This window comes from Tamandua tetradactyla, chromosome 6 (genome assembly GCF_023851605.1).
Source record: "Tamandua tetradactyla isolate mTamTet1 chromosome 6, mTamTet1.pri, whole genome shotgun sequence".
In the NCBI taxonomy this organism is placed as follows: domain Eukaryota; kingdom Metazoa; phylum Chordata; class Mammalia; order Pilosa; family Myrmecophagidae; genus Tamandua; species Tamandua tetradactyla.
The window spans coordinates 60,401,672-60,428,315 of record NC_135332.1 but is presented as its reverse complement, the minus strand read 5'-3'; the positions used below and the strand labels follow the sequence as shown (position 1 = coordinate 60,428,315).

At 51.2% G+C, this 26,644-nt stretch overlaps 1 protein-coding gene across 4 annotated transcripts; it reads left to right on the top strand.

Moving 5' to 3' along the window:
* The first annotated feature begins 1,624 nt into the window (after nt 1-1,624).
* Nucleotides 1,625-26,118, top strand: KIF1C (kinesin family member 1C). 4 transcript variants are annotated; one of them, XM_077165646.1, is made up of 24 exons: nt 1,625-1,805; nt 3,594-3,714; nt 3,952-4,084; nt 4,481-4,557; nt 4,934-5,113; nt 5,715-5,780; nt 6,151-6,329; nt 6,417-6,528; nt 6,982-7,059; nt 7,213-7,278; nt 7,371-7,446; nt 7,910-7,988; nt 8,208-8,353; nt 9,737-9,906; nt 10,071-10,150; nt 10,270-10,345; nt 15,609-15,688; nt 16,599-16,708; nt 19,479-19,562; nt 19,972-20,158; nt 20,298-20,370; nt 21,208-21,615; nt 21,730-21,822; nt 24,874-26,118. In XM_077165646.1, the coding sequence occupies exons 3-24, from the start codon at nt 3,979-3,981 to the stop codon at nt 25,555-25,557; spliced, it is 3,210 nt and encodes a 1,069-aa protein (XP_077021761.1). In that variant the 5' UTR covers nt 1,625-1,805; nt 3,594-3,714; nt 3,952-3,978; the 3' UTR covers nt 25,558-26,118. The 4 variants fall into 4 exon arrangements, with proteins under 4 accessions (XP_077021761.1, XP_077021758.1, XP_077021759.1 ...); XM_077165643.1 differs by having other exon boundaries at nt 21,208-21,822; XM_077165645.1 differs by having other exon boundaries at nt 1,626-1,805; nt 16,599-16,693; nt 21,208-21,822.
* Nucleotides 26,119-26,644: the final 526 nt, after the last annotated feature.

Below are 26,644 nucleotides of genomic sequence, written 5' to 3'. Positions count from 1 at the left end.
GTTAAAAATACTAGAGAAGTTTTTTTTCTTTTTTGTAGTTCATTGCTTATCTCCTTAGAGTCTGCATCAATGAAATTCAAATTCTAAGATTTAAAGTCTCTTCTGGCTGTTTTGAGCTACACTGCCAGGGCATATAAATTTTACTTCACAGTTTATAGAGTTGATTAATGATTATGTGATGACATTTTCCCCCTGACCTTTTATGGGTTAAACAGAGCTGATGGGTCTATTAAAGCTCTTTTTCTTTTTTGGGAAAAAAAAATACCAGATAAGTTCGGAGAGTGCAATTAGGCAACATATAGGAAAGGAAAGATCAATTGGAAACTGCTAGAAGTGAATGAGTAAATCCAAAGGCAACTAGGGATGGGTTGAGGTAAAAAATGGAGAGAGAAGTGTTTTGAGTTGAGGTAGCAGATAAGGACAGTTTAAGTTGGTCTGAAAGGACAGATGGAATCCAAATGGGATGTTCTGGGCCAGAAGCAGGTGAGCAGCACTCAGGGATCAGCTGGGAGCTAAAGGGCTTGAGGGGCACTCAGATAACTGGGCCTAAGTGGGTAACATAGGGGCATGAGGAGGCTTAAGGAAGCCAGATTGGGTCCTCAACAGTTGATTTAGAGGGTAGCCAAGGCCTTGGAAGGTAACCTGAGCCTCTGAGGATAGCGAAGACCTGAGGGCTGGAGCTGGGGCTGGGACTGGAATGGACCTGAGTTGGGGCCGATGCTGATGGGGGGTGGGTAGCGCTGCCCTGAAGGGAGAGGCCAGGCCTGAAGGAGCGCATTGGACTCTTAGCAAGTGCACTGAGGCTTAGCCCGGGGCTTCGGGAGCAGCTGAGGCCGAGGACACTAGGGAGCTGGAGTCACACTGGTATCTCGAGGAGACAGTCAGGGCCAGGGTGGCGGGCTCATGCCTGAGGGGGCAGCCTGGGACCTGAGTGGGCCGGGCGGGGTCGGGAGGAGTGGCCTGGGCCTGATGGGGCCAGCCCGGCCTGAGGTGGCATCCAGGCCTGAGGGACTTGCTTGAGCCTGAGGCGGCGGCCAGGGCCTACCGGGGCTGCCAAACTTGAGGGGCAGGCGGGGACAGGGATTCCGTCGACTGCGCGGCCGTCGCCCGCACTTGGCCACAGCACCTGAGGCAGCTGAGACGAATTCTAGCACGATAGGCCCAGGGGGGAGGAGGAGGTGGGCGGCGACAGGAGCCGAGGGAGGAGCCGGCCGGCGTCTCGCGCGGGGGGCGGGGAACGGGCGGGGCCACCTCATGGGCGGGGCGCGACGGGAGGCTCCTCCCCCTAGACTCGCCCCCGACGGCGGCGACGTGCGCGGGTCCGGGGCCTGGGTCCCCTCCAGGGTCCGCCCCCATCCTTCCCGGCTTCTCAGGCACCGGTGACCCACACCGGTCCCGGCGTCTTGCTATCCGTTTCGCGTCAGCAACTCAGTTCCGCCGTTCTCTCTCGGTGGGGCCCCTCAGTCCTGGGAGCGTTGCCACTTTAACAGGTTGCTGTCCGGCTCGCTCCCTGCCCCTCCCGGCGACTTCTCGGGACTGCGCGCGCCCGCCCGCGCACGCGCCCGCCGGTCCCCCGCCCCTCGCTGCAGCCCCAGCTCGCGCTGCCCGGGCGGGCGCCGGCCGCTGGCGCCGCTGCTGCTGCCGCCCCCGGGACGCGAGCCCGCCGCCCGCTGCCCGGGGACCCAGCGAGGGGCGAGGGCAGTCCCGAACCAGCCACGGATCTCCTCCCGCTCCTTTCCCCGCTTCCCGGGAAGTTTGTCCCTGTGCCCTCTGCCAAACTGCTCCGGGAGCCCCACCGCGCCGAGGTGAGAGCTGGGGGTGGGGGGAGCGCCGCACAGGAATGTGCCAGGTTGGGGGGGCGGGGAGCCGGGGTCCCCGTTTCCAAGACCCAGCGGGGGCCGGCCAGAGCGCAAGAGCCGGGATCATGTGCTATTTGTCCCGCGGAGGCGGAGAGAGGTGCCAGGCCCGGGAAGGCCGTCGGTTGGCTGGACAGGAGGACGGGATCCGCATGGCCACCCAGAGAGGCCCGAGCGAGGCCTGTTTGAGAACTATCGGGTGGGCAGAGTACAGGTGGCCGGAAGTCCCCTTTTGGGTCTGGCGGCCCCACCCAGTCGCAGGCTTTTTCCCGTACCCCACTACCTCTTTACACTACGACAGCAGACCCTTGTCCTTTCCCCCTTATTCCTTTACCCCATTATCCGTCAGCCCTGCCACCCCATTCCTTGCTCCATAAGCCACAAGGGACATCATCATTGCTTGCCCCATCAGTGTCCCTTCCCTCTCCTGGTCAGGAGCTGGAGGTCAGGGCTGTACTTCCTGAGACAGCGTCTGTGATCTCAGCTGCTCCCTTCCTGTTCTGGGATGTAGCAGACCCCTCATGCCTCCCATGCCCTGCCCAGGAAGGCTGTGAGACAAGACCTAGCATAACAGTGGTTTGCGGTCCTTTGGGGTCACAGGAGTGGGGGTGGGTGGGAGGGCATCCCTGATACCTCCGTCCAGTCCTCCACCCTTCTTTCCGTGGGCGTGGGCTTCTCTGCCTCTCCTCCCAGGGTGTGAGCACCCGATCACCCACATTCCTGAGTTCCAGCCTGGCACCTTCCCCAGGGCTGAATGGACGCCATAGCGCTAGCCCCAGGCAGGGGTTGAGACTGGCCTGCTTCCTTTCCCCTCTGTCCCTTTTCAGGGAAGCCTCTAGTGGCCCCTACTCCATAAAGATACAGGTATTCTAGGTTCCCCTCATAGAGGAGCCCTGGGAGTTAGTAGGGATGAAGACAGGATGACCCCACCCTCCCCTGCCCATTGTCCTGGATCTTGGGGAGGAAGTGCTAGGGGCTGGGTGAGGGGTTTGGGGCCCATAAGGCAGGCCCTGTGGAACCCAGTCCTCTTCTGCACCTCTACCCTTGGACTTTGCCCATCTGCTATCTCTCCCTTTTGTGTGATCTCAGCTGCTCCCTTCCTGTTCTGGGATATAGCAGACCCCTCACACCTCCCATGCCCTGCCCGGGAAGGCTGATGAGGCAAGACCTAGCATGATAGTGGTTTGGGGTCCTTTGGGGTCATTAAGTGGGAGCTGATTTCTATTGCTCCCTTGCTGGACCTGTGAGGAGTTTTAGGTCAGGATCTGTGTTTGGGGTTTCCTGTCCTCTCACTTCTTTCCTGGGTCCTGACTTGTGCTTTTGTCCCAGAGTTCCCCTCCCAGCCCGCTTAACACCACTATGTTTGATATTCTCTGCCTTTCCTTCCTTCCCATAGCATGACCTCAGTCTTGTCTTCTCTCATATCCCTCATTTTCTTGGGGTCTTGACTTTATGCCCCTCCTCTCTCCCATTCTCACCACCCCCAGTGTCTCTGCCCTTGTATCCCTCTCTCTGAGTTTCCCTCTGTCCAATCCCTATCTAAATGTTCAGTACTCTGAGTGATGAGGAATAAAAATATCACTGCCCCTGCCCTTGGATTCACATTGCATTCAGCCATTCCAGACGGCCAGCCATCCTTACCTTTCCCAACATCCCCCACCCCTTGCCCTCCAGCCATGTCCAAGACATGTCTCTTGAGCCGCAGGTGCCTCCTAACCACTCTTCCCCCACAACCAGGGTGTCCCCTACAGCCCCAGCTGGCGTGGCCAGGCCCCAAGTATAGGATGGGGCTCCCCCTACGAGGGCCGGTGGCAGCCAGAACTGATTCCGCCCCCCTGGTCTGGGGCCAGGACGCCAGGTAACTCGGGTGAAGGCCCAGGTCCCTGTGAGCTGGGATATGGCTGGGGAGAGAGGCAGGAACACTTCCGGGAGTCCCTGAGGAGAATGACATTTGGGAGGAAGACTAGGGGAACATGAACTGGGTTCTTGATGGGCTAGGTTGCCAGGGAAGGGGGGTGGGAAATTCCTGGGAGAAGCTAAGAGATGAGGTCCCGGTCCCCCCAGCAGCTCTCACCATCCCTTCTCTGTCCTCTAGCTGAGAAGGGTGGGAGTCTCTGGAGCCATGGCTGGTGCCTCGGTGAAAGTAGCAGTGAGAGTTCGGCCCTTCAACGCCCGTGAGACCAGCCGGGATGCCAAGTGTGTGGTCAGCATGCAGGGCAACACCACCTGTGAGTGAGTCCCAGGGGGCTGGCTGGGCTCAGGCAGGGAAGGCTGGGCCTGCCGCGCAAAAGGAGGGCCGTACTGGGCACAGAGCAGGTGCTAGTTGTAAGGGCGGGGGCTGGGACAGTGTGGCCTTTTTGTGCTCCTGGCCCCTGGGAGGGGGAATGTTGGCCTGGAGCCCTCCATTGCCCAATCTTAGGAGGCAGCTCAGTGGGGGAGGCGGGTCCTAGGAGGCCAAAATTAGCTTTGGTGACTGGAGGGGGTGGGGAGTATTAAAGGGGAGACATGAACTGGGACAGAGGTGGTGAGGAGCATGCCTGAATGCCAGGGACTTGTGGGGATGGGGAGATGTTAGAAGAACCTGACCTCGGCTTTCCTATCTTTGCCCTTTTCTGTCCCCTCAGCCATCATCAATCCCAAACAGAGCAAGGATGTCCCCAAAAGCTTCACCTTCGACTACTCTTACTGGTCACACACTTCGGTGAGGTTGTTGAACTAGTAGTAGAGCTAAGCAATGGGAGTCAGGGGGGTTGGATCCTGGGGAGAGGGCATTGCTGGGAAATAGGAGCTCGAGGGGTGCATTGGGACTGGATTAGGAGGATCAGGACTCCTGGGTAGAGATGGGTGGGACCCTAAGGTTATGACTGGTACCAGAAAAGAGAGACAGACCCAATTTGGACTGGCAGGGGGCTGGATGAAAGTCTCAGAGATGATTAGGAACGTAAGAGGGGAGAGGAGAGACCAGTACCTTTGGGTAGTCATCCATGTGGGGGCAGGACTCTTGGATACTAGGAATAAGGACAAAGTCATCCAGAGCTTCCTGCTGTCTTTCTCTGCCCCCCCCCCCTTTCATCCAGGCCGAGGACCCCCAGTTTGCATCTCAACAACAGGTGTATCGGGACATCGGAGAAGAGATGTTACTCCATGCTTTTGAAGGCTACAACGTGTGCATCTTTGCCTACGGGCAGACTGGGGCTGGGAAATCCTACACCATGATGGGGCGGCAGGAGCCTGGGCAGCAGGGCATCGTGCCTCAGGTACACACCTGCCCTCAGCTGCCCTCCAGGGGAGCGAGGACAGGGATCGAAGGATTACAGAGCAGAAACCTGGCTTTCTGAGGCTGCTAGTGATAGGGGATGTGATGGGGGTAGGTGTTAGCTGTCATCTGAACACCCAGGGCTCTTTGGGGAGGGGTCTTTTCCCCCCATCAGAGATGGTGAGGCTCTGTGAGAAGAGCCAAGGGTCATACCACTCACTACTATTTTACTTTGCCTCATAATTATTTGTGAGCATGGTTCCCCTGCAGGCTATGGGAGGTAGTCCAAGTGTTGATTGGAGAAAAAGCCAGTTGTGGCTCACAGGGAGTTGACCATAACTCCTTCTGGCTGGGCAGCAGACCGCCTTGTACACAGGCTGATGTGCATTCTGGCTCACTGAATACTAGCCTGTGACACTAGGCATGTTTGAACTTCTCTGAGAATCAGTTTTCTATCTGTAAAATGGCTATACCCCCTTCCTCAGGGCAATGGGGAGGGCTAAACAGGGCCACGTGGGGGTAGGGGCTGGTCTCCAGCATGGGTCTGTTGTGAAGTGAACAGGAGCTACAGATTGCTTCTCTGTGCACCTTTTCCCTCCCAGCTCTGTGAGGACCTCTTCTCCCGCGTTAGTAAGAACCAGAGTGCTGAGCTATCCTATTCTGTGGAGGTGAGGCCACATCTTGGTGAGGGGTTGGGAAGGGACTGGTATCCCTGGGCAGGGAAGCAGGAGAGCAGAGTAATTAAGACTGAAGGCAATCACTGGAGTCAGACAGCCTGGGATCCAGGTTTTGACTTTGGACAAATGATTTAGTCTCTCAGTGCCTCTGTGTACTCATCTGTGAAATGCAGATAACGATTGGAGCCCCCTCCTAGAGTTGTTGGGGGGATCGAATGAGTGAGCTTATGCAGAATTAGCCCTGTGCCTGGAGCATCGTAAATGTTCAGTTACCTGTATCACGGCTCATGGGGTTTAGAGTTAGTATCGTTGTCGGTATAATCACTAGCTTTGTTTACAACTTTATACCCATTTCTCTTAGGTGAGCTATATGGAAATCTATTGTGAACGGGTACGAGACCTCTTGAACCCCAAGAGTCGGGGCTCTCTACGGGTCCGGGAGCACCCCATCCTGGGCCCCTATGTGCAGGACCTGTCTAAACTGGCTGTGACCTCCTACGCAGATATTGCTGACCTCATGGACTGTGGCAATAAGGCGCGGTGAGGACGGCTGATGGCATGGAGGAGAGGGAGCCAGGGTTGGGAAGGGGAGAGGCAGCACCCCAGTGACCCTTCCCTTCCCCTCAGGACCGTGGCTGCCACCAACATGAATGAGACCAGCAGTCGATCTCATGCTGTCTTCACCATCGTCTTCACGCAGCGCTGCCACGACCAGCTCACTGGGCTAGACTCGGAGAAGGTGGGACCCCTCCCCTAAACCTCTAGCAACAGGGACAGTGATGTGATGGGAGAGGGCGTGGTCCCGTCCCTGTCCATTCTGGGTTGAGTTCCTCCTCTCTGTGGGCTTCCAGATACCCTGTACTTGCCCCATCAGATGGGTGTATCATTATCTCTTGTTTGCTTGTTTGTCCTTACTAGACATGTCAGGGCAGGGCTTTGATCCCATTGTGTCCTCTGTCCTGGCACATAGTGGGCATGGAAATGTTTGTAAATGAATAAATGGACAAATGAATAAGTGATCACCTCCTCATTCTTGTCTTTATATACTCTATGTTCTCTTGTTGCTTTCCTTCACTGCCTCCTGGGTTTTCTCCTTGCCAGTTACCCAGATCCCTGCTGGGTAGGTATTCCCCTGATTTCCCTGTCCCCCATGGAGCCCAGTTACCTCCTGCCTCTTTCCTCTGACCCCCAGGTTAGTAAGATCAGTTTGGTGGACCTTGCTGGGAGTGAGCGGGCTGACTCCTCAGGAGCTCGAGGCATGCGCCTGAAGGTAAGTGGCTTCAGAGGGGCAGGTGGGCAGCGCTGCAGGCTGTGTGTGGGGTGTCTAACCATAACCTAGGCCTCTTGTTGGGGAGAGAAGAAACAGGAAGTAGCTTTGACTGAGAGGAAGGTCTCATTCCTTGTGTTCCTTTTCCTTTTCCAGGAAGGTGCCAACATCAATAAGTCCCTGACGACTCTAGGGAAGGTGATCTCGGCTCTCGCGGACATGGTGAGGCCTGCGGGTTGGGAGGGGGTAGGGCTCTTGGAGAGAGGACAAAGAGGGTGGCCCATCCTGACCCCCTTCCCCCTTCCATCCCCTAGCAATCAAAGAAGCGGAAGTCGGATTTTATCCCTTACAGGGACTCTGTGCTCACCTGGCTGCTCAAAGAAAATCTGGGTGAGGGGCTCCTCCTCTTTGCTGACTCTGCCATTGTCCTTCTAACCCCTTTTCAGCTGTCTGACAAATCCCACAGTTGTCCCATAGACTGTCCCACTGACCCAGGGACTATCCTTTGAAGACTTCCTGATGTTGAGACCAAGCCACTCTCTGCCAAGTAAAAGACCTCACTGACCAGGCAACTCATAACCCCTCTTTGACCCCACTTCCACTCCTAGCTTCATCCTCCTCCCACTTGACCTGTGATTGTACCACACATCTCTGGTGTCTCCTGAACCTCACCCCCCTCATGCTGACCACCACATTTCATGGTTAGCTCCATAAGTCTTGGCTTCACCCTGCCTCACACAGTGACTCTGTCCGACCCCTGCCTATACATTAATACCCTCTTGACCCCATGGTCCGGTCTAGTTTTCCTTAGGGCCCAGCCCTGCTAAAGCTTTTCTCTCCTCTCCATTCGTAGGTGGGAACTCACGCACAGCAATGATTGCAGCCTTGAGCCCCGCTGACATCAATTATGAGGAGACTCTCAGCACCCTCAGGTGGGGCTTCATGCTTTGGCAGGGCGGGGCAGCATGCAAACATTAGGTTTTGCAAACATTAGGTGCCAGGAGTTCAGAGGCTGACTGCCCAGCAGGACCCTAGGCACAAGACAGTGTCCTGAGACCTGGAGAGAGAGAGAGAGAGAGAGAGCCAGGCAGCAGACCGAGACTTCCCTGTGCCTGGGCCTTACCAGCTCTGGTCCTCCCTCCTCACCGCAGGTATGCCGACCGTACCAAGCAGATCCGCTGCAACGCTGTCATCAACGAGGACCCCAATGCCCGGCTGATCCGAGAGCTGCAGGAGGAGGTGGCCCGACTGCGGGAACTTCTGATGGCTCAGGGACTCTCGGCCTCTGCCCTAGGAGGTAAGGGATAATAGGAATGTCCTTTGGCTCACCCTGTCCCTCCTCACTTGCCTTGCCCAGTCTGGGGCCAGGGAGGGATTACTCACCACAAAGCCATTCAGTGACATGGATATAGATACGGAGCGGGAACTTATGCCTCTAGATGTTACAAACCTGGGAGGACTGATTCTCTGGAGGAGAGTTAGGCCTCAGAGGGACCTTAACAGGTTCGCAGAACTAATGAAATGCAGGAGGGAAACACAAGTAAGTCCTGCATTTGTGCTTCAAAAAATAAATCATTAGAAATAGGCTAGTAGGTTAGAGGTTGCTTTACTTTTTTAAAATCTTATTTCATTTAATTTAATTTGAGATTTCCAAGACCCTGAATGCACCATAATTAACAACAGCGTAAGAAATCTTTTGCATGGGCCTATCCTTGTTAACATAAGGCTTACAAATAAATAAAGGAAGAGTGCTAGTTTGAGGCAAATAAGGAATCAATCAGAATCTAAAAGAAACCAAGCTTTGTTATTTTCCTTTTTTAATTTACTAGAAGAACTTAAATTTGCAAAAAAAAGACTAGGGTATAATTAATTGAGGAACTATGTATTTAAACAATGATCTTGTATTAAATTCTAATTCTTGTTTTGAGGACTTTACTTTTCCAAAGGTTTACTTTACATACAAAATTATAAATGTCCATTTGTCACGTAAACATGTATTTTGAGGGTTAAAAAAAAAAGACTCAGCTGGTGGGGTACCCACGTTGGTAGACATTGTCATAAAAACATTAGGTGCCCATAAGCTTAACAGTGGAATGGTTTCTAAAATGTGATGCCCAGTGTCACTAATACAAAGCAGCTGTCATATGAGAAGGTACATCATCCATGTTGACCCAGTCAAATAGGGATTTTGCATTCAGTCTTAGGGTCCATCCCATTGAGGGCAGTCCAGATACTGAGGGGCTTGGAACAGTAGGGGAGAAGGGGGTCAGTTCTTGGGAAGAGAAGAATAAGGTAGACCTGACGGCTTTCTTCCAACATTTGAGGCATTGTCATGTTGGAGAAAAAGCAGTGTAGTCTCTTTTAGCAGAGAGGGGAGAACTAGAAACAGTGAGTACACATGACATGGGGAAGATTTCACTTCAGCATAGCTAAGAACTTTCTGACACTGAGAATAATCTAAAAATGAAAGGAACTGGTGGCTTCATTCAGTAACGAGTTCTCCAGCTCTGGAGGTATACAAGCAGACCCTGGATGCCCATTTGGCAAGGCTGTCTGAGGAGGACTTCCTACCTGGTGGGAGGTTGACCAGATGTCTTCTGAGATTCTGTTCAGACTCATCCTCTGTGAAGCTCTTGGCTGTATGTCTCTGATCAATTCTTTTCTTTTTTCTCCTTCCCAGGCCTGAAGGTGGAAGAGGGGAGTCCTGGAGGTACTTTGCCAACTACATCAGCTCCCCTTGCCCCAGTTTCACCCTCGTCTCCCCCCACACACAATGGGGAGCTGGAATCATCATTCTCCCCCAATGCAGAGCCCCACATTGGGCCTGAGGAGGCCATGGAGAGACTGCAGGTGGGAAGCTAGAGCTGGCAAGGGGGTGGAGGTCTGGAGGGCTGCTGGGAGTGTAATTCTCCAAAGCTGGGGTTTAAGAGGAAGAAGGAATTCCAGGAATAGCATGGCTTCCAGTAGGTGCTTTTTCTAGTCAGTCCTGATTCTGTCTGTCCTTGTACCCCTAGGAGACTGAGAAGATTATAGCTGAGTTGAACGAGACCTGGGAGGAGAAGCTACGCAAGACAGAAGCCCTAAGGATGGAGAGGTGTGAGGGGTTGGGGCTGACAGCTGGTACCCCAGCAAGAAAGGTGAAGCCCTGCAGGGGTAGGAAGAGGGTATGGGTTGTGATGATACAACCAACATTTGCCTGTCTTTTGCCCACAGAGAAGCATTGCTGGCTGAGATGGGGGTGGCTGTCCGGGAGGATGGGGGAACTGTGGGCGTCTTCTCTCCAAAGAAGGTGAGTGAAGGATCCGGTGAGGAGATCCATAGAGCCCTGGATGCTGAGAAAATAGCGTTGGTGGTTGTAGGGTGATAACCTCTGAATCGTCCCTTCATCATCTCTGTCGCCTTCCGACGACCTCCATTGTCCTTCCGATAGATATCTAGAGTCAAGTGCCTGTGACCAAGGAGTCTAGGGAAGAGGAAGGATGACAGGATTCCTGCAGCTGGAGGGATTTCAAGAGCTGCTTAGAATCTATATATTTACAAACAAACACACATTTGTGTATATTATTTCATGCATAGACTTTATCTCTGAAAGGATTCATGAGAAGTTGGTTATATGGTTACTTCTGAGGAGAAGGAGTAGAACTGGGCGATTAGAGAGTGGTTGGGAAAGAGACATATTCGCTGTACTCTTTCGTGTGATTTGAATTTTGTACGCTGTGCTTTTATTACCTACTCAAAAAAAAAAGGTGAAAATACATTTTAAAGAAAGATAACTTGGGAAAGCAAGTCTGTAGAGGGAATACAGGAAGAGTAAGGACTAAACTCTTAAGAAGGGGGTTGTAAACGCAACAAGGAATCTGAAGATGGAAGGAAGCAGTAGCATGGCCCAGAGATATATGGAAATTGGTTTCCAAGAAGGTAGTTTGGAATGTGGAGCCTGAAGGATGAATGGGATTCAGGAGATAGAGAAGAGCAAGAACATCAGACTAAGTAGTCATGGGGTGCCTGGACAATCCTAGTGCTCAGTTAATCTCTGCTGAGAGAAAGGAAGCAGGGTAGGATTGATTCCTGGAGGCAGGAATGATATTCAAAATACTTACCAACCAGTGTGCACAGAGACTGACCAGTCAGAAGCATATTGGCTGTCCTGGTGCATGCTGATGAAGGGACCACACACGGGCCAGTTTGAGAAGAGCAGGATCTTCCATTCCTACCAGAGCACCAGCCAAGCCTGTTTTGGACCAATGCACAAAGCAGAATAGGATCAGGCCCCAAGTCAGATACTCTGCTCTGGGTCCCTGGGGGCTACCTGGAAGAGGCAGGTTACTGGAAGGAGGCCCTTCCCTAAATAGGGTAAGGCCTCATCTGCCTGGGAGACTGCAAAAGCAGGCATCATTGAGCAGGAATCTGAAAAAGGGAGAAGGGTTTGCTTGCCTTGCTGTGGATGGATGGTCGACGTGGATTTGAGGGGGCCAGTCCAAGGCTGCGAGATCCAGGGATTTGGGTTCTCCTGAAGGAGGTAAACTTTCCTTGAACACAGCCAGATTTGAGGTGGGGTTGGGGTAAGCTGCAGATGGCTCTTCATGTAACTTTCACCTGGGGACACCTGGAAGCTGGGGCACTTCCACCACAGTTGCAGGATTGAAGGAAAGGCCAAAGGGTGGGGAAACTGATGGTTGACTCTCTTCTCAGAAGGGCTTGACATTGCTTAGGAGATGCCACCTGCTAAAGCCTGAGACAAAATGGAGGGAGATTTTGTTTCATTTTTGATACTCTTTTTGCGAAGGTAGTACACACAACAGAGAACATTGAGATAATACTAAAAGGTGTATTCCGTGGAAAGTAAGTCTTCCTTCCCTCTCCTAGAGGCAACCTCTGCTGTCAGTTCTTGATGTGGCCTTCTAGAGAGTGTATGCATTTGCAGGCATGTGTTACATATAATTACACACACACATAGCTTCCTTTTGTGATGGCAGTGGTGATGTACTGTACACTGTACTCTGCTTTTTTTTACGGAGCAGTGTATTATCAGCATATGAACAACTTTTTTACCTTGTGTCAGAATATTCCATTTTACAAATGGAGGATAATTTTTTTAACCAGCTTCCTACCAATGGGTGTTTACTTGTTTTTAATTCTTTGCTATCACAATCAGTGCTACAGTGGATAGCCTTATAAATAGGTCCATCATCTATCAAACAAATTTTGATAGAAGTGGAGATTTTGGGCCTCGTAGTAGCCATTTTAAATTTTGATATACATTGCCAAAGTGCCCTCCAGTGTTACAAACATACCAACTTATACTTCCAAGAGCCGTGTACAAGGGGGCCCTTTTTCCCTCACCTTCATCAGCATCCTACATTATCAGTCTTTTATCTTTGTTGATTCGTATTAGAGATTCCCCCTCACAAAGTTGGCGACGACTGACCAGCTGTGACTTCTCTCCCTGTAACAACAACCCCCATCCATGGCCTACATGACTGATTAAGCAAACCATAGCCCACGTGCTGGAAGGCAACCCACCAGTTCCTCCCGAGGACAGCAAAGAAACCTAACAGTATCTTATTGGCCCTTAAACCTCTTGCCAGTACCGAGCGCTGCTACCTATCCAAAAATGCCACTTCTCTTTACCCTAATTCCCCACTGATCATAAAATAACTCATCAGTTAGACGAACCCCTCCTTGCCCCACATAACACAGGGTATATAATGCTGTACTCTCCCAGAGGTGGGCTGATGTCTACTCTTCAGACCCCCTTCCCTGGGAGAGCTCAGTAAACTTCCCGCCTGCACTCATCAGTCTCCGTGTCCCGGTGTGCGCTGTTTCTCTTAACCATCCGATTGGTGAGAAAAGGTGTCTTAGGATAGGTTAATTTTGCATTTTTCTCAAGGTGTTGAGGATGAGCATAAACCTTCTATGTTGAAGAGGTGTCTCTGTTCAGAAGGGAAAGGTGTTAGATGTCCAGGGGAAGCAGGTCTGGTGAGGATGACACCAAAAAAAAAAAAAAAAAAAGCTACAGATTTGTCCTAGAGAGAGCAAAGACCCTTAGGGAAAGCCTGATCTACGTCAGACTCCACTGCCATACCTAAGGGCTTCTTAAATCAGTGATTTTCAAACCTGGCTCAGGAGCTTCTTTCCCCACCACAGACTTGCCCTCAGCGTCTCCTGCTTATCTGCTTGGGTATTCGGCTTCTAGGTAAGGTTTCATTTGAACAAAGAATCCCAGGGCTGAGCATGGATTGAAGAGCACTGCCCTAAATCACTTCCCCTCTCCCCAGGGATAGTTTCATTTCCACTGTCAGAGCCCATCAGTATTTGCTGTTCCCAGAGCAGGCCTGAGACTGCAGGGTGGGCAGGAGACGTGAGTGTTCCTTGGGAGAAGAAATGTTCCAACAGTGACGGTTGGGGTGCCTGGTAGAGGGACACCCACCTGATACATGCTGTGTCCACCATGGGAACAGCTTTGGGTTCACTGTTCAGGGTGGGGTCCAGAGAAATAGGGGGGGTGGGCTATGGTGGCTCAGCAGGCAAGAATGCTCGCCTGCCATGCCAGAGGACCCGGGTTCAATACCCGGTGCCTGTCCATGTAAAAAAAAAAAAAAAAAAGAAAGAAATAGGTGTCTCAACTATTCGCTGTATTCCCTCTACACCCTGTGCTTTCCTGCCACAGTGCCTTTGTGCAAACTCTTCCTTTCATCTGGATTGCTCTTCCTTCTGCTTGTCCATGTTCTCCTTATTCTCAGAGATCAGTTCAACATTGCCTTTTCCGTGAAGTCTCTGATTCCCCTTGGGCTCCCATAGTTCTACTTTGATCATCTTTGCATGTGAGGCCCTCCCTGGGTACGATGGCCCTCAGCTCTCTGGAAACAGATGGATGGACCAAGTGAGGGATGGAAAAGATCAGAAACCCTCTGAGATGTCAGATTCTCACTTGTAACATTGTTTCTATACCAAGTCTTATCTCCTGAGGTGACTGATCTCCTTACTGACAGGACTGCAGCTTCTGGGTTTCACTCATCTCTGGGTCCCACCTACCATCTCCCTGGGGTCTTACATGTAGAAAGCTCACAGTAGATCCTTGTCAGGAAGAAGCAGGGGATCGTTTGTTCGGTTGGAAGGCTCAGGAAAGCTTCATGGAGGCAGTGGCATTTGAGACAGACTGAGTAGAACACGAAGGCGGTGAACGACTTTGACAGGTGGGAATGGAGGTGGGGCTGGGAGAGAGACTGTTCCAGGCAGAGGGAACATGTCGTCAGCTCACATGACTGGTTGAGGATGCAGGAAGCTTCTGGAGTGAGTGCTGAGCAATCCACTGGATGGAAGCACAGAGGAGGAGCAAGAGGCCTGAGAATGGGGCTTGAACAGTTGGGCTTGACCCTGATGTGGAGACCCAGTGACTCCAGGGTAAAAAGCAGGATTCAAGTCGAGTGGACCTGCGGTGGCAGCTGGATAAGTCTGAGTGGAGAAGCAATGAGATGGCCTAGGTGTGGTGTGAACCGGAATCTAGGAGACCCATGCAGGCGGCAGGAAGAGAGGCAGGCCTTAGCTAAAGTAGTGCAGAGGGGGTGGCCCTCTGTGGGCTGAGGCAGCAGACAGTGGGGAGGGAGACTTCACCAGGCTTGGCAGCTGGTGGCATAAGGGGTGTGTGGCAGGGACAAAGCTTGTGGGCTATTCTGAGCTACCTACCAGAGGAGAGTGGGGCTGTCATTAAAAGAAACAGAACTCAGGTGAAGGTGCTTTGGGGGAAGCAGTTAAGCTGGGTTTTCAGCGCGGAGCAGCAGGGTGACCAGTGAGGTGTGAGGGGAGGATTAGAGTAGGGACAGCACTAGGTGGCAGCTGCAGTGACCCTGACATGAGGTAAAACAGGCCTTGGGAGGGGCAGGTTCCTGGGAGAGCCAGGGTGTCAGATGCAGGAAACGAGTTGGTTGGTTTCTTTTAAACTGAAGTGATACTTTTTAATTTTTAAATTATTATGAAAATAATATATGCGTTGAAGAAATTCAAGCTGTAATGAAAGATGGGAAGTACCAGTCTCTTGAGTCAGCACCCTCATGGCTCCAGATTTTGCAAGATACATTTTGAGGGAAGAAATTATGGGACTTGGGGACAGACGGAGTATCGGGAAAGAAGAGGAGAGGGCATCTGGATTCCAAGATTTCCATTCAGGAAGAGTGTGGGTCAGAGTGCCTCTCCCAGAAAAGGGGACTCATGAAGGTTTTCTGACTTGGAAGGGGCCAAGTTTTGTTGGTCCTGTTTTGTGTGAAGAAAGGGTGGGTCAGGCCAGGGTGATTCATTACCAAAGGAAATAAGAGCATCTGAGAGGCAGGAACCAAAGGCACGCCTCACGTTCCTCTAGATGAAGGGATATGCAGGGAATGAGGGTGGGAGAGTTCTCCATGAGTGAGGGGAGGGGTCAGCAGGCTGCACTCAAACCTGGAGGGGCATCTCCCAATGCTCCTTCCCCTCGATGCTCCTTTCCCTTACCTCCTCTTTGTGGCACCCCTAGCCGGCTTTCATACTCCGTCCCCTGACCACCCTCCTTTCCCTAACAGACTCCCCACCTGGTGAACCTGAATGAGGACCCCCTGATGTCTGAATGTCTGCTCTACCACATCAAAGATGGCATCACCAGGTAGCATTTACTCAGTGGCCCGTGGGCCAGCCTCTCCTTTTGGGGTGTGGTTGCAGAGGGACAGCCACAATGATGATCCCCTTTTCTGGTGACCTCCCTGGAGACACCATGGATCTCTGGAAAGCTGCTCCCACAGCCCTGCCTGCCCTCGGGCTTCTTGAGAAGTTGTCAAGCCTGCCTGCTCAGAGGCCATCCTGCTTCCACCCACCAGTTTGGTTAGGGTGAGACGCCTCCTGGGACCAAACTGATCTGGCCCTTGTGGGAATAGCTCCTGATTTACTGTGGCAGAGGAGTTGGTGGGAAATTTAGACCACGTCATTGCTAGCCCTTGCTTTGGGCATTCATGGTGGGAATTTCTGGGGTGGGGTGGGGTGCGGAGGAGAAGGGGAACGTGGCCCCAAGCTTCATGTTATTGAGGGCTGTGCCCACATGGTGGGCTTAGCAGCTGAGGGCAGGGGGCTTCACTGGCTGATTCTGATAAGCTGTGGGATTCAGTGCCTCTAAGGTCACCTCCTGTAGTTAAAAGTATGAGAGTGCCCTTTCCCTTCCCACCAAGGCATTTGTCGCTGTCCTTGGAGATCACTGGGTGGTGGAGAGTGAGCCCTCAGGGTGGATGGAAGGCCCATCCTACCCCAGGTGACAAACAGTCAGTCACCTGGAGTCTTTGAACATTTGCCCTTTGCTCTTTAACATGGGGGCCCAAGAACATGGGCTTTAGAATCAGGCAGACCTGAGTTTACTACTTCACTACTGCCCAGCTGTGTGACCTTGGGCAAGTTACTTCAGGTCTTTGAGCCTCAGTTTCCTCATCTGTGAAATAAGAATGATTGCTTTTGGCTCATTGGGTCTATTTGGGGCTTGGCAAGTGCCTAGGCACATGTTGAGAAAATGTTGGCCATTGCTTCCTTAGGGTCGGCCAGGTAGATGTAGACATCAAGCTGACCGGGCAGTTCATCCGGGAGCAACACTGCCTGTTCCGGAGCATCCCACAGCCAGATGGAGAAGGTAATGGCAGAAGGGGTGAGTAGAGTTGCCAGACACGGAGAGAGTCAGGTCCCATGTTCCACCCCACAGCACTGATTACAGAGGCCCAGTTGGGCATTCGGGATACTGCCAGATAAAGAGGTGACAGCTGCAATGACCAGAGAGTGGGGAGGGTCCCCAAGGCAGAAGCAAGACACTGTGGCACACATACAGTGAGAGTTTGGTGCAGAGGAGAGCCTGCCCTCCCCCTTGATTTCTTTTGCCTAAAATGGCCGTTTTTTTTTTTTTGGTTGTTGTTTTATGAAAACCTATATTTGTTTCAGTGGGATATCTGAATTTGTCTCTGTGGGAAACCTGCATCTATCCAGTTGTGATTGCAAAGGTTTCTGGGAGTTAAACAGTCTATGTATCCATCTGTTTCCATCTTTCTGAGACCTTGAGCATTTATATGGCTGTAGCTGCAAAAGCTTTTAGGAATCACTGGCCTTCAGGTGAAGGTAGTAGCCTGTTGGACACATCAACAAAACAGTACTTATGTGGTGCAAGGCATATTTTGAGGTCATTATTTTGTTCTGGTTCATTTACTTTAAAAAACTGAATAACTTGGATCCAATTAGCCCCAAGTGAAATCATCACGCTTTATGAATACAAGTTGCAGAGGGAGGGCAGAGAGGACACATTGCGTATCGAGCTCTCCATCAGCATAGACACTGTGTGCCTCAGAAATCTGGAAGGAGTGCCTAGTCTAACACCTTCAAGGGGCCAGGGAAACAGGGCGGTGTGTGGTCAGCACAGTTTTAAAAAGAAGAGTAAACACTCTTGTGGCTTACAGCTCGGGCTCAAAGCCTGTGGGGTTTCATTCTGGCTCAGGGCCAACCCATTAAGGCCCTCATACTGGTGTGGTTCAAGTCCCCAGTGGCAGCAGATGCTTTGGGCACTGAGGGCTAAACGCTGTTGAATCATTTCAGCCCAGAGAGTTATTCCCGTAATGCAGCTACCCCAAGTGGCCTGCTTGGGGAGGTAACTGGAGCCATGCAAGGCCCATGGAGTGAGCCCACTCTCAAGGCACTCACGACACGTTTGGGGCTATGAGACAGGCACTCGATGGTTAAATCACAGCCAAAGCAGCCACTGATTTTGTGTCTCAAAGGGTGGGATTCTAAGGTCCGTCAGTTTGGGGCCTCTGTTCTTTAGGGCAGATTTAAGACCAAAGACAGGCAGAGAGGAGGGGGCGTGGATAGAGGTTGACTTTGTGCCTTTGTTCATTTTTCCCCACAAGCTCACAGAGGGAAATGAGAAGTTGGGTGATATGCATGAGACTCCACAGCTAGAAATGGCAGAATTGGGTTTGAGCATTGGATGCCAGGCTCCAGGGGTTGTACCCTGAGCTCTGCCCAGGCTGCTCAGTCCACATTGTTGTGGGTTCATAGCCATGAAGAAGGCTGTCCTCACCATGTTGGAACAGAGCCACTGGCATCATTTTCCCTCTGGAGTTTATCTGCTTCTTTATCTGTTTATTATCTGTCTAACCAGCCAGATGTAAGCTTTATGAGAGCAGGGATTTTTGTTTTTTATCTCAACTGTATTTTCAGGACCTTTAAAGAGTCCCTGGCACTCTTGTAGGTACTCAATATATTTGGGAATGAATGAATGAATTTGGGGGCATAAGAAAGTAAGGGTGGGGCTAGCCTGACCCCCACCCTATCCTTCTACCACCTTGTTCCCTTGCTGTTCCCAAAACGCCCCAGCTGCACAGTGATGCCTTGTTCTCTCTCTGCCCAACCTCACCCTCTTCCTCTCTTCTGTCAATTCTGCCCTTTGAAATCCATGTCTCCCTTCAAGGGTCGACTGAAAAGTTACCACTTTCACCTGTTCATTTCCAGTCCTCTGCCTCTAAACTGAGTGCTTCACTTTCTTTATTCTCCCATCACATCATTGGTACCTGTGGTTCAGATATTCCATATTCTGCCTTGTGTAACAGTTAATTCTACTTCTTGTTCTCTATTACTTTTATTATGAACAAGAATAAGAACTTACTTTTGAATATCATTTTATGGTTTACTTATTTGAGCCTTTCAATAACTGTAAAGAAAAGTTGCATTGTCCCATTTTAGAGAAGCTCACAGAAGGTAGGTGACTTGCTCAGGGTCCTTCAACCTAGGAGTTGCAGAGTCTGGATCTTTGGAACTCAGGGTTTCCTCTGTGATACAGGGCATCACGCCTTGCGAGCAAGGAGCATTTCAGACCCCCATCAAGTGGCAGGTTCACTGGTTTACAGAGGAGCACCTCCATATCTGTGTGGGTTGGGTTGACTCTATCTTGTCTTGTGAAACAGTGATGTTTGAGAAGATTAGTAAGAAGGCAGTTTACTAGATGTAGCAACGCAGAGAAATGGGTTTGGAGCCTGCTGAAGGAATCCAGACTTGGCCAGGGGTATGTTAGTTAGAAAGGAAGGGACATGTAGAAGACAGAAATGACAGGGTCTGTTGACCAACTGGACATGAGGAATGAAGCCTTCTGAGAATTTCTGGTTTTTGAAGGTGCAGCCAAGGAGGGGGTGGAGGGTGAGTAGGGAGCCACTGCAAAGGCTTCTGGGAGTTCTTGTTGGGGCTCTAACCCTCCTTCTGCTCTTCCTTTTCTGTGCTGCCTGCCACCAGAGGGGCCTTGGCACCCCGACAGGTACTGAGGGTTGGACCTGCTGGTGCATGTATATTTTTGGGGGGATTGATGCAAGGTGGGCAAGTGTGACTGTGACTTACTTTCCCCTAGCGTCTAATCTTTCCCTTTCTTCCCTCTCTCTGTTCAGTGGTGGTCACACTAGAGCCTTGCGAAGGAGCCGAGACATATGTCAATGGGAAACTTGTGATGGAGCCATTGGTGTTGAAATCAGGTAGAAGTTCTGCAAAGAGTATGGGACATGGTTCTATATAGGAAACCTGAGGCAGAAATTTCTGGGTGAATCCTAGGGCAAGACCCTGAAATAAATAGGAAATGGCATGGGTATGAAGAATAAACTGGAAAGTAAAGAAAAAGGCACCAGGTCTTGAGTCTTCTGGCTGCCCCTGGGATACAGGAAAAGAATATCAAGTTCTCCCAATCCCCTCTGGCTCCCAGGGATAGGGGTGGCTCCTGGGGTCAACCAGGGAGCCTTCAGCTCTGAGTGCCTTCAGAGTTGGGGTGATGGGAGAGAAGGTATCAGGGCCTCTCGGACCTACGGCTGAGGTTCTATATGTTTGGGTGTAGGGGTGGGGGTGCTGCTGTGAGGCAGCCAGTCTAAATTTCCCTCCTTCCATCTCCAGGAAATAGGATTGTGATGGGCAAGAACCATGTTTTCCGCTTCAATCACCCGGAGCAGGCACGGCTGGAACGGGAACGAGGGGTCCCTCCACCTCCAGGACCCCCCTCTGAACCCGTTGACTGGAACTTTGCCCAGAAGGAACTGCTGGAGCAGCAAGGCATTGACATCAAGCTGGAGATGGAGAAGAGGTGTGAGGAAAGGGCACTCAGGTTCCGTGGCCTCTAGGGCTGCCCCTCCTAGCCCCCAGTTTGCCCCTGGTGTCAGTCACCCCACTGAGGTGGCTTCTAAACCCCAAGCAGCTCTTCCTCCCTCCCTGCCCAACCCCAGGCTGCAGGATCTGGAGAATCAGTACCGAAAAGAAAAGGAGGAGGCTGATCTGCTGTTGGAGCAGCAGCGACTGGTGAGGGCTTGGCCGGGGGAATGCAGTGGCGGGAGCGGTATGGGGAGCAGTGGGGTTTGTGGAGTGTGTGGGTGGGAGGCTGGAGATGGGTCAGGGGGCAGAGGAGCAACTCGCTCTGGCCAAGCCAGAGTGGAAAGTGGGGATGGGGACAAAGGGTAGGGCTGGTGTCTAGGAGGAAAAAGTTCTGAGAGAAATGCAGCCTACCGAGGAAGCTATTGTGTGCAGGGAACTAAAGTTCCTCCTAGTTCACCTGCATTTTCCCAGACTCCAGTCGATTGTGCCACCATTATGATTTTACCATATCTGAGCACCACCTGTACTGCATTTAAGATTTTTTTTAAGAACTTTTAAATCTTTAACCTCATTTGAGCAATAATATATACCCCAAAATCCCAGACTTGATATAGCCACAGCTGGTGTTATTGATGACTTCCCCCATGCCAGCCACCGTTCTAAGTGCTTTGCTTATGGACATCTCCAGAATGTAGTGTGCCGTAGATGCTATTCTTCTTTTTCTTATTTATTTTGTATTATCAAACCAAAAAAACATACAAACAGGAACAGTCTTAACATACAAACATTCCATACATGGTGTACAATCAATGGCTCACAATATCATAGTAGCATAATCATCAGCGTGATCATTTTTTAGAACATTTCATGTGTTCTTGCTCTGCTGTAGTTGAGCATTGGTCAAGCAGCCTTCCCCTGCCCACGGACACACAGAAAGGGGTTGAGCAGCTCTGGAAACCAGCAAACTGGGCCAGGACTCATGGGCTCCAGGGTGTCCTTCTCCCCCTTCCTTTCTTCTCTCTCTCTCTCTCTCTCTGGCCCCAGTATGCAGACTCTGACAGCGGGGACGACTCCGACAAGCGCTCCTGCGAGGAGAGCTGGCGGCTGATCTCCTCCCTGCGGGAGCAGCTGCCCCCCACCACAGTCCAGACCATTGTCAAGCGCTGTGGTCTGCCCAGCAGCGGCAAGCGCAGGGCACCTCGCAGGGTCTATCAGATCCCCCAGCGGCGGCGGCTACAGGGCAAAGACCCCCGCTGGGCCACCATGGCCGACCTGAAGATGCAGGCGGTAAAGGAGATCTGCTACGAGGTGGCGCTGGCTGACTTCCGCCACGGGCGGGCTGAGATCGAGGCCCTGGCCGCCCTCAAGATGCGGGAGCTGTGTCGCACTTATGGCAAGCCCGAGGGCCCTGGAGACGCCTGGAGGGCCGTGGCCCGGGATGTCTGGGACACGGTGGGCGAGGAGGAGGGCAGTGGCGGTGGAGGTGGCGGCGGCGAGGAGGGAGCCCGCGGGGCGGAGGTGGAGGACCTCCGGGCTCACATCGACAAGCTGACGGGGATTCTACAGGAGGTGAAGCTGCAGAACAGCAGCAAGGACCGCGAGCTGCAGGCCCTGAGGGACCGCATGCTGCGCATGGAGAGGGTCATCCCCCTGACTCAGGTAGGGAGCCCCTGCTGCCTGCTCCACTGCCCTCAATTAAAAAAAAAAAAAATAATGAAGTGCAACGGTGGCTCAGTGGCAGAACTCTTGCCTGCCATGCCAAAGACCCAGGCCGGCTCTATTTTTTTTTAAACAAACATTATTTTTTAGAGCGGCTATGGCTTTACAGAAAAGTTACCCAGAAGATGTAATGTTTGTCCTATTATGTTGGGCTTATTTCACTCAACATGTCTTCCAGGTTCATCTATGTATAGCATGTACTGGAAATTCACTTCTTTTTTATGGCTGAATAATATTCCATTGTATGTATGTGTCACATTTCGTTTATCCATTCATTGGTTGATGGACACTTGGGTTGCATCCACTTTTTGGCAATTGTGAACACCACCACTATGAACATCATTTTGCAAATATCTGTTCAAGTCCCTGCTCTCTCTCTCTTTTTTGGGGGGTAGTGGTGGTGAATAGTCTAGGAATCGAACCTGGGTCTCGCGCATGAAAGGTGAGAATTCTACCACTGAATCACCCTTGCACCCCCCTCAGATCTTTTGAGTATATATCTAGAAGTGGAATTCCCAAGTCATGTGGTTAATTCTATACTTAATTTTCTGAGGAACCGCTAAACTGTATTCCACAGTGGCTACACCATTCTACACTCCCATCAATAATGAATGAGTGTTCTTATTTATCTACATCTTCTGCAACACCTATTTTTCATTTTTATAATTGCCATTCTCATGGTGTGAAATGGGATCTCATTGTAGTTTTAATTTACATTGTCTGTATGGCTAATGACATTGAGCATCTTTTCATGTGCTTATTGGCCATTTGTGTGTGTGTGTGTGTGTGTGTGTATATATATATATATATACTTTTTTTTTCCCTGTGAAATAAATATAGAAAAAAGCAATAAATGTCCAAGTACACTTTAACAAGTAGTTATAGGCAGATTTTAAAGTTTGGTGTGGGTTACAGTTGCAAGATTTTTTGTTCTTTCTTTTAGCTGTTCCAAGACACTGGAGACCAACAGAAATATCAATCTAATGATTCAGCAGTCACACTCATTTGTTAAATCCTGTCTTTCTTTATTATACTCCTCCTTTTAATGACATATATACATAAAAGGAATAAATTTCACACTACATTACAACAATTAGTTGTAGAACAGATTTTAGAGTTTGGTATGGGTTGCAATGCCACAATTCTAGGTTTTTATTTCTGGCTCTTCTAGGAGGCTAAAAGAAACATCAGTATAATGATTCAGGACTCATACTCATTTGTTAAACTTGGCCTTCTCTGTATAACTCCACCATTACCTTTGATCTTTTCCTCGCTCTTTAGGAGTTTTTGGGCTTTGCCCATTCTAACTTTTTCACGTTGGAAGGGACTGTGGATAATATGGGATAGGGGAATGGAACTAGTTGGTGTTCTGGAAGGACTGGGCCCCTCTGCATTTCAGGATTTATCTGGTCCAGAGACCCATCTGGAGGTTGTAGGTTTCTGGAAAGTTACCCTAGTGCATGGAACCTTTGTAGAAACTTATATAATGCCCCTAGGTATTCAGGATTGGCAGAAATGGTTTTGGTTGGGATTTGGAAGTTATGACAGGTAGCAATATCTAACTGAATCTTGCATAAGAGTAACCTCCAGTATAGCCTCTTGACTCTATTTGAACTCTCTCAGCCATTGATACTTTATTTGTTACACTTCTTTTCCCCCTTTTGGTCAGGATGGCATTGTTGGTCCCCTTGTACCAGGGCCAGGTTCATCCCTGGGAATCATCTCCCACACCACCAGGGAGACTTTCACCTCTGGATGTCATGTCTGACATAGTGGGGAGGGCAGTGGTTTCACTTGCAGTGTTGGGCTTAGAGAGAGAGAGAGGCCACATCTGAGCAACAAGAGAGGCCCTCTGGAAGTGACTTAGGCACACCTATAGGTAGGCTAAGCTTCTCCTATAGGAGCTTCACAAGAGCAAGCTTCAAGATAAAGGGCTTGGCCTATTGATTTGGGTGTCCCTAATGTTTGGCACAGTATCCAGGGTCCATTTGTATATATTTTAAAAAGAAATGTCTATTCAGGTCTTTTGCCCATTTTATAATTGGGTTGTTTATTTTTTGTTGTTGAGTTGTAGAATTTCTCTGTATATTCTGGATGTTAAACCCTTACTGGATATATGGTTTTCAAATATATTCTCCCACTCTGTAGGCTGTCTTTTTACTTTCATGGTGAAGTCCTTTGACTTCATTCCTGGTTCCTTGATGAAAGAGCTCCCTGGGCACGCTCCTACCTCAAGGCCTTGGCACCTGCCTAGAAAGCATTCCTACTAGGTGTTCACTGCATTCACATCTTCAGTTCCTTCAGGTCTTTGCTGAGATGATAAGTTCTCCGTGAATCCCGTCCCATCCTTTCATTGTGGCTGTCCTCCCACAGCTTCCCTATCTCCCCCTTCCCTGTTCTCTTTTTCTCCATCTGACATACTATATAAGTATACACACACATAGCTTTTTATTGAAATATATGTACCATGTTATATATTTTTGTATTAATTTGTTTATCAGCTGTCTCACCCCCCTAAAATGTACGCTCCATGAAGGCAGGTCTTTTTTCTTTCTGTTTTGTTTACTGCTTAGAAGAGTGCTTAGCACAGAATTTATTCAACAAATAGTTACCTGAGTACCTACTACATGCCAGGTGCTGTTCTGCGTACTTTACGGTTTAACCCTTTTAATTCTTACCATAACCCTATACGGTAGGTACTGTCATTATTGACATCATTCTACAGATGAAGAACCTGTGTGACAGAGAGGCTAGAAGCCCAACATCCAGATCCCACAGCTAGGAAGTGGCAGAACCAGGATTAACACTGGACCATCTGGCTCTTGAGCTTGTGCTCCGAAACCACTCATTTTCTGCTATCTTATGTCTCTGAGCCCTTCTCAGGACCCTTTGACATCCAGAGCCCCCCACCCCCAGGTCCTTCTGACTTTCCTCAGGTCTCAGCTCTCCTCACATCACTTCCCCTTTTCTCTCATGCCCCCTCTCTCCCAGGATCATGAGGATGAAAGTGAAGAATCTGGCGAGGCCACCTGGGCCAGCCCCGAAGGGTCAGAGGCCGTGGAGGAGGCAGCCCCCGGGGAACGCACGCCCTCGGCCCGGCCCCCATCACCGCCCCTGTCTAGCTGGGAGCGGGTGTCCCGGCTGATGGAGGAGGACCCCGCCTTTCGTCGTGGTCGCCTGCGCTGGCTCAAGCAGGAGCAGCTGCGGCTGCAGGGACTGCAGGGCTCCGGGGGCCGGGGTGGGGGGCTGCGCAGGCCCCCAGCCCGCTTTGTGCCCCCTCACGACTGTAAGCTGCGCTTCCCGTTTAAGAGCAACCCCCAGCACCGGGAATCCTGGCCGGGGCTGGGGGCTGGGGAAGCCTCAGCTCCACCCCAACCCCCTGAGGAGGTCACCCCCCCTCCAGCCACTCCTGCCCGCAGGCCCCCAAGTCCCCGCAGGTCCCACCGTCCCCGCAGGAACTCCCTGGATGGAGGGGGCCGAGCTCGGGGTGGGAGTTCTACACAGCCTGAACCCCAGCACTTCCAGCCCAAAAAGCACAACTATTATCCCCAGCAGCCTCAACCGTACCCAGCCCAACGACCTCCAGGGCCCCGCTATCCCCCATACACTACACCCCCACGGATGAGACGGCAGCGCTCAGCCCCTGACCTCAAGGAGAGTGGGGCAGCTGTGTGAGTCCCACTGCCTGGGCAGAGAAGGTCTGGCAGGGGCCCCTTGTTGGGAGGTGAGAAGACGCCTGAGAAGCTGCTTCCCCAGAAACTGGGGCAGGGAGGCCCAGGAGATGACAGAGAAGGTCTGAGTAGGTGATAGAAGACATGGGGTGACTGGGCTGGAGGCCGTAGGAGGGAATAGGGCACAGAACTGCCAGGAGCAAACCAAAGTGAAGGAAGGGAGATAGGAAGCTGCCTCGGGGCCACCCCTTGCAGGGGGGAGGGGTGTCCCACAAACGCTGCTATGGGAAGGGGTGGGGGGTTGGGGTGCTGCGTAGCCAGTGTTTGACTTCCTTTTCAAATGGGGACCAGGGGGAGAGAATCAAGAGTGAGGCAAGTTCTCCTCCCCTGCCCCTGTCTGTCTGTCTGTCTGTCTGTGGTGGGTTTCTGTTTCCAGGGAGGTGTGGTGGATCATAAGTCATTCCCCTCCCCTTCCAGGCCTCCTGCTATATTTGGGGGACCTGTCTGGTTTGGTTGGAGTCCCGTGATGGTGTGGGACCCTTTAATAAAGGATAGCAAACAGGGAGCTTGTGGCTCATTGTTTTTGTTTGTGGTGTTAATGAAGGTATACACTACATACAGTAAAATGTGCAAATCTTAAGTGTATAGCTCTTCTCTATCTTGTTGAACGTTCAGTCATCTCCCCTCTTCAGGGTGTAGAGCTCATTCCTTTCTTCCTTCTTTCACTTTCACTTATCCAGGGTCTCCATCTCTGCCCCAACAGCACTCTCTGTAATGGTTAGAGGAGAAAGGGCCGGAAGAGGGGAGGTAGAGCCTGTTGATGCCCAAACTGCTGTCCTGGCAGGGCATGGAGGGATGTGGGGCCTGAGGGTGGGAAGGGAAGGTGGGATTCTGCTTCCTCACGTCACCTAACCTGTTTCAAAGGCCTCCCATGTGGCCACGATTTCCCTGACTTCTTTCCGTCTTGGATGTGCTGGCTGTGGTGGTGGCGGTTACACCCACCGCATCTGCCTGGTCAGTTTGTCCTGTGCCTGTTACCTGGCTCTCGGCGGGACACGGTCAGTGTTCCAATTAGAATTGTATTTGTCTTA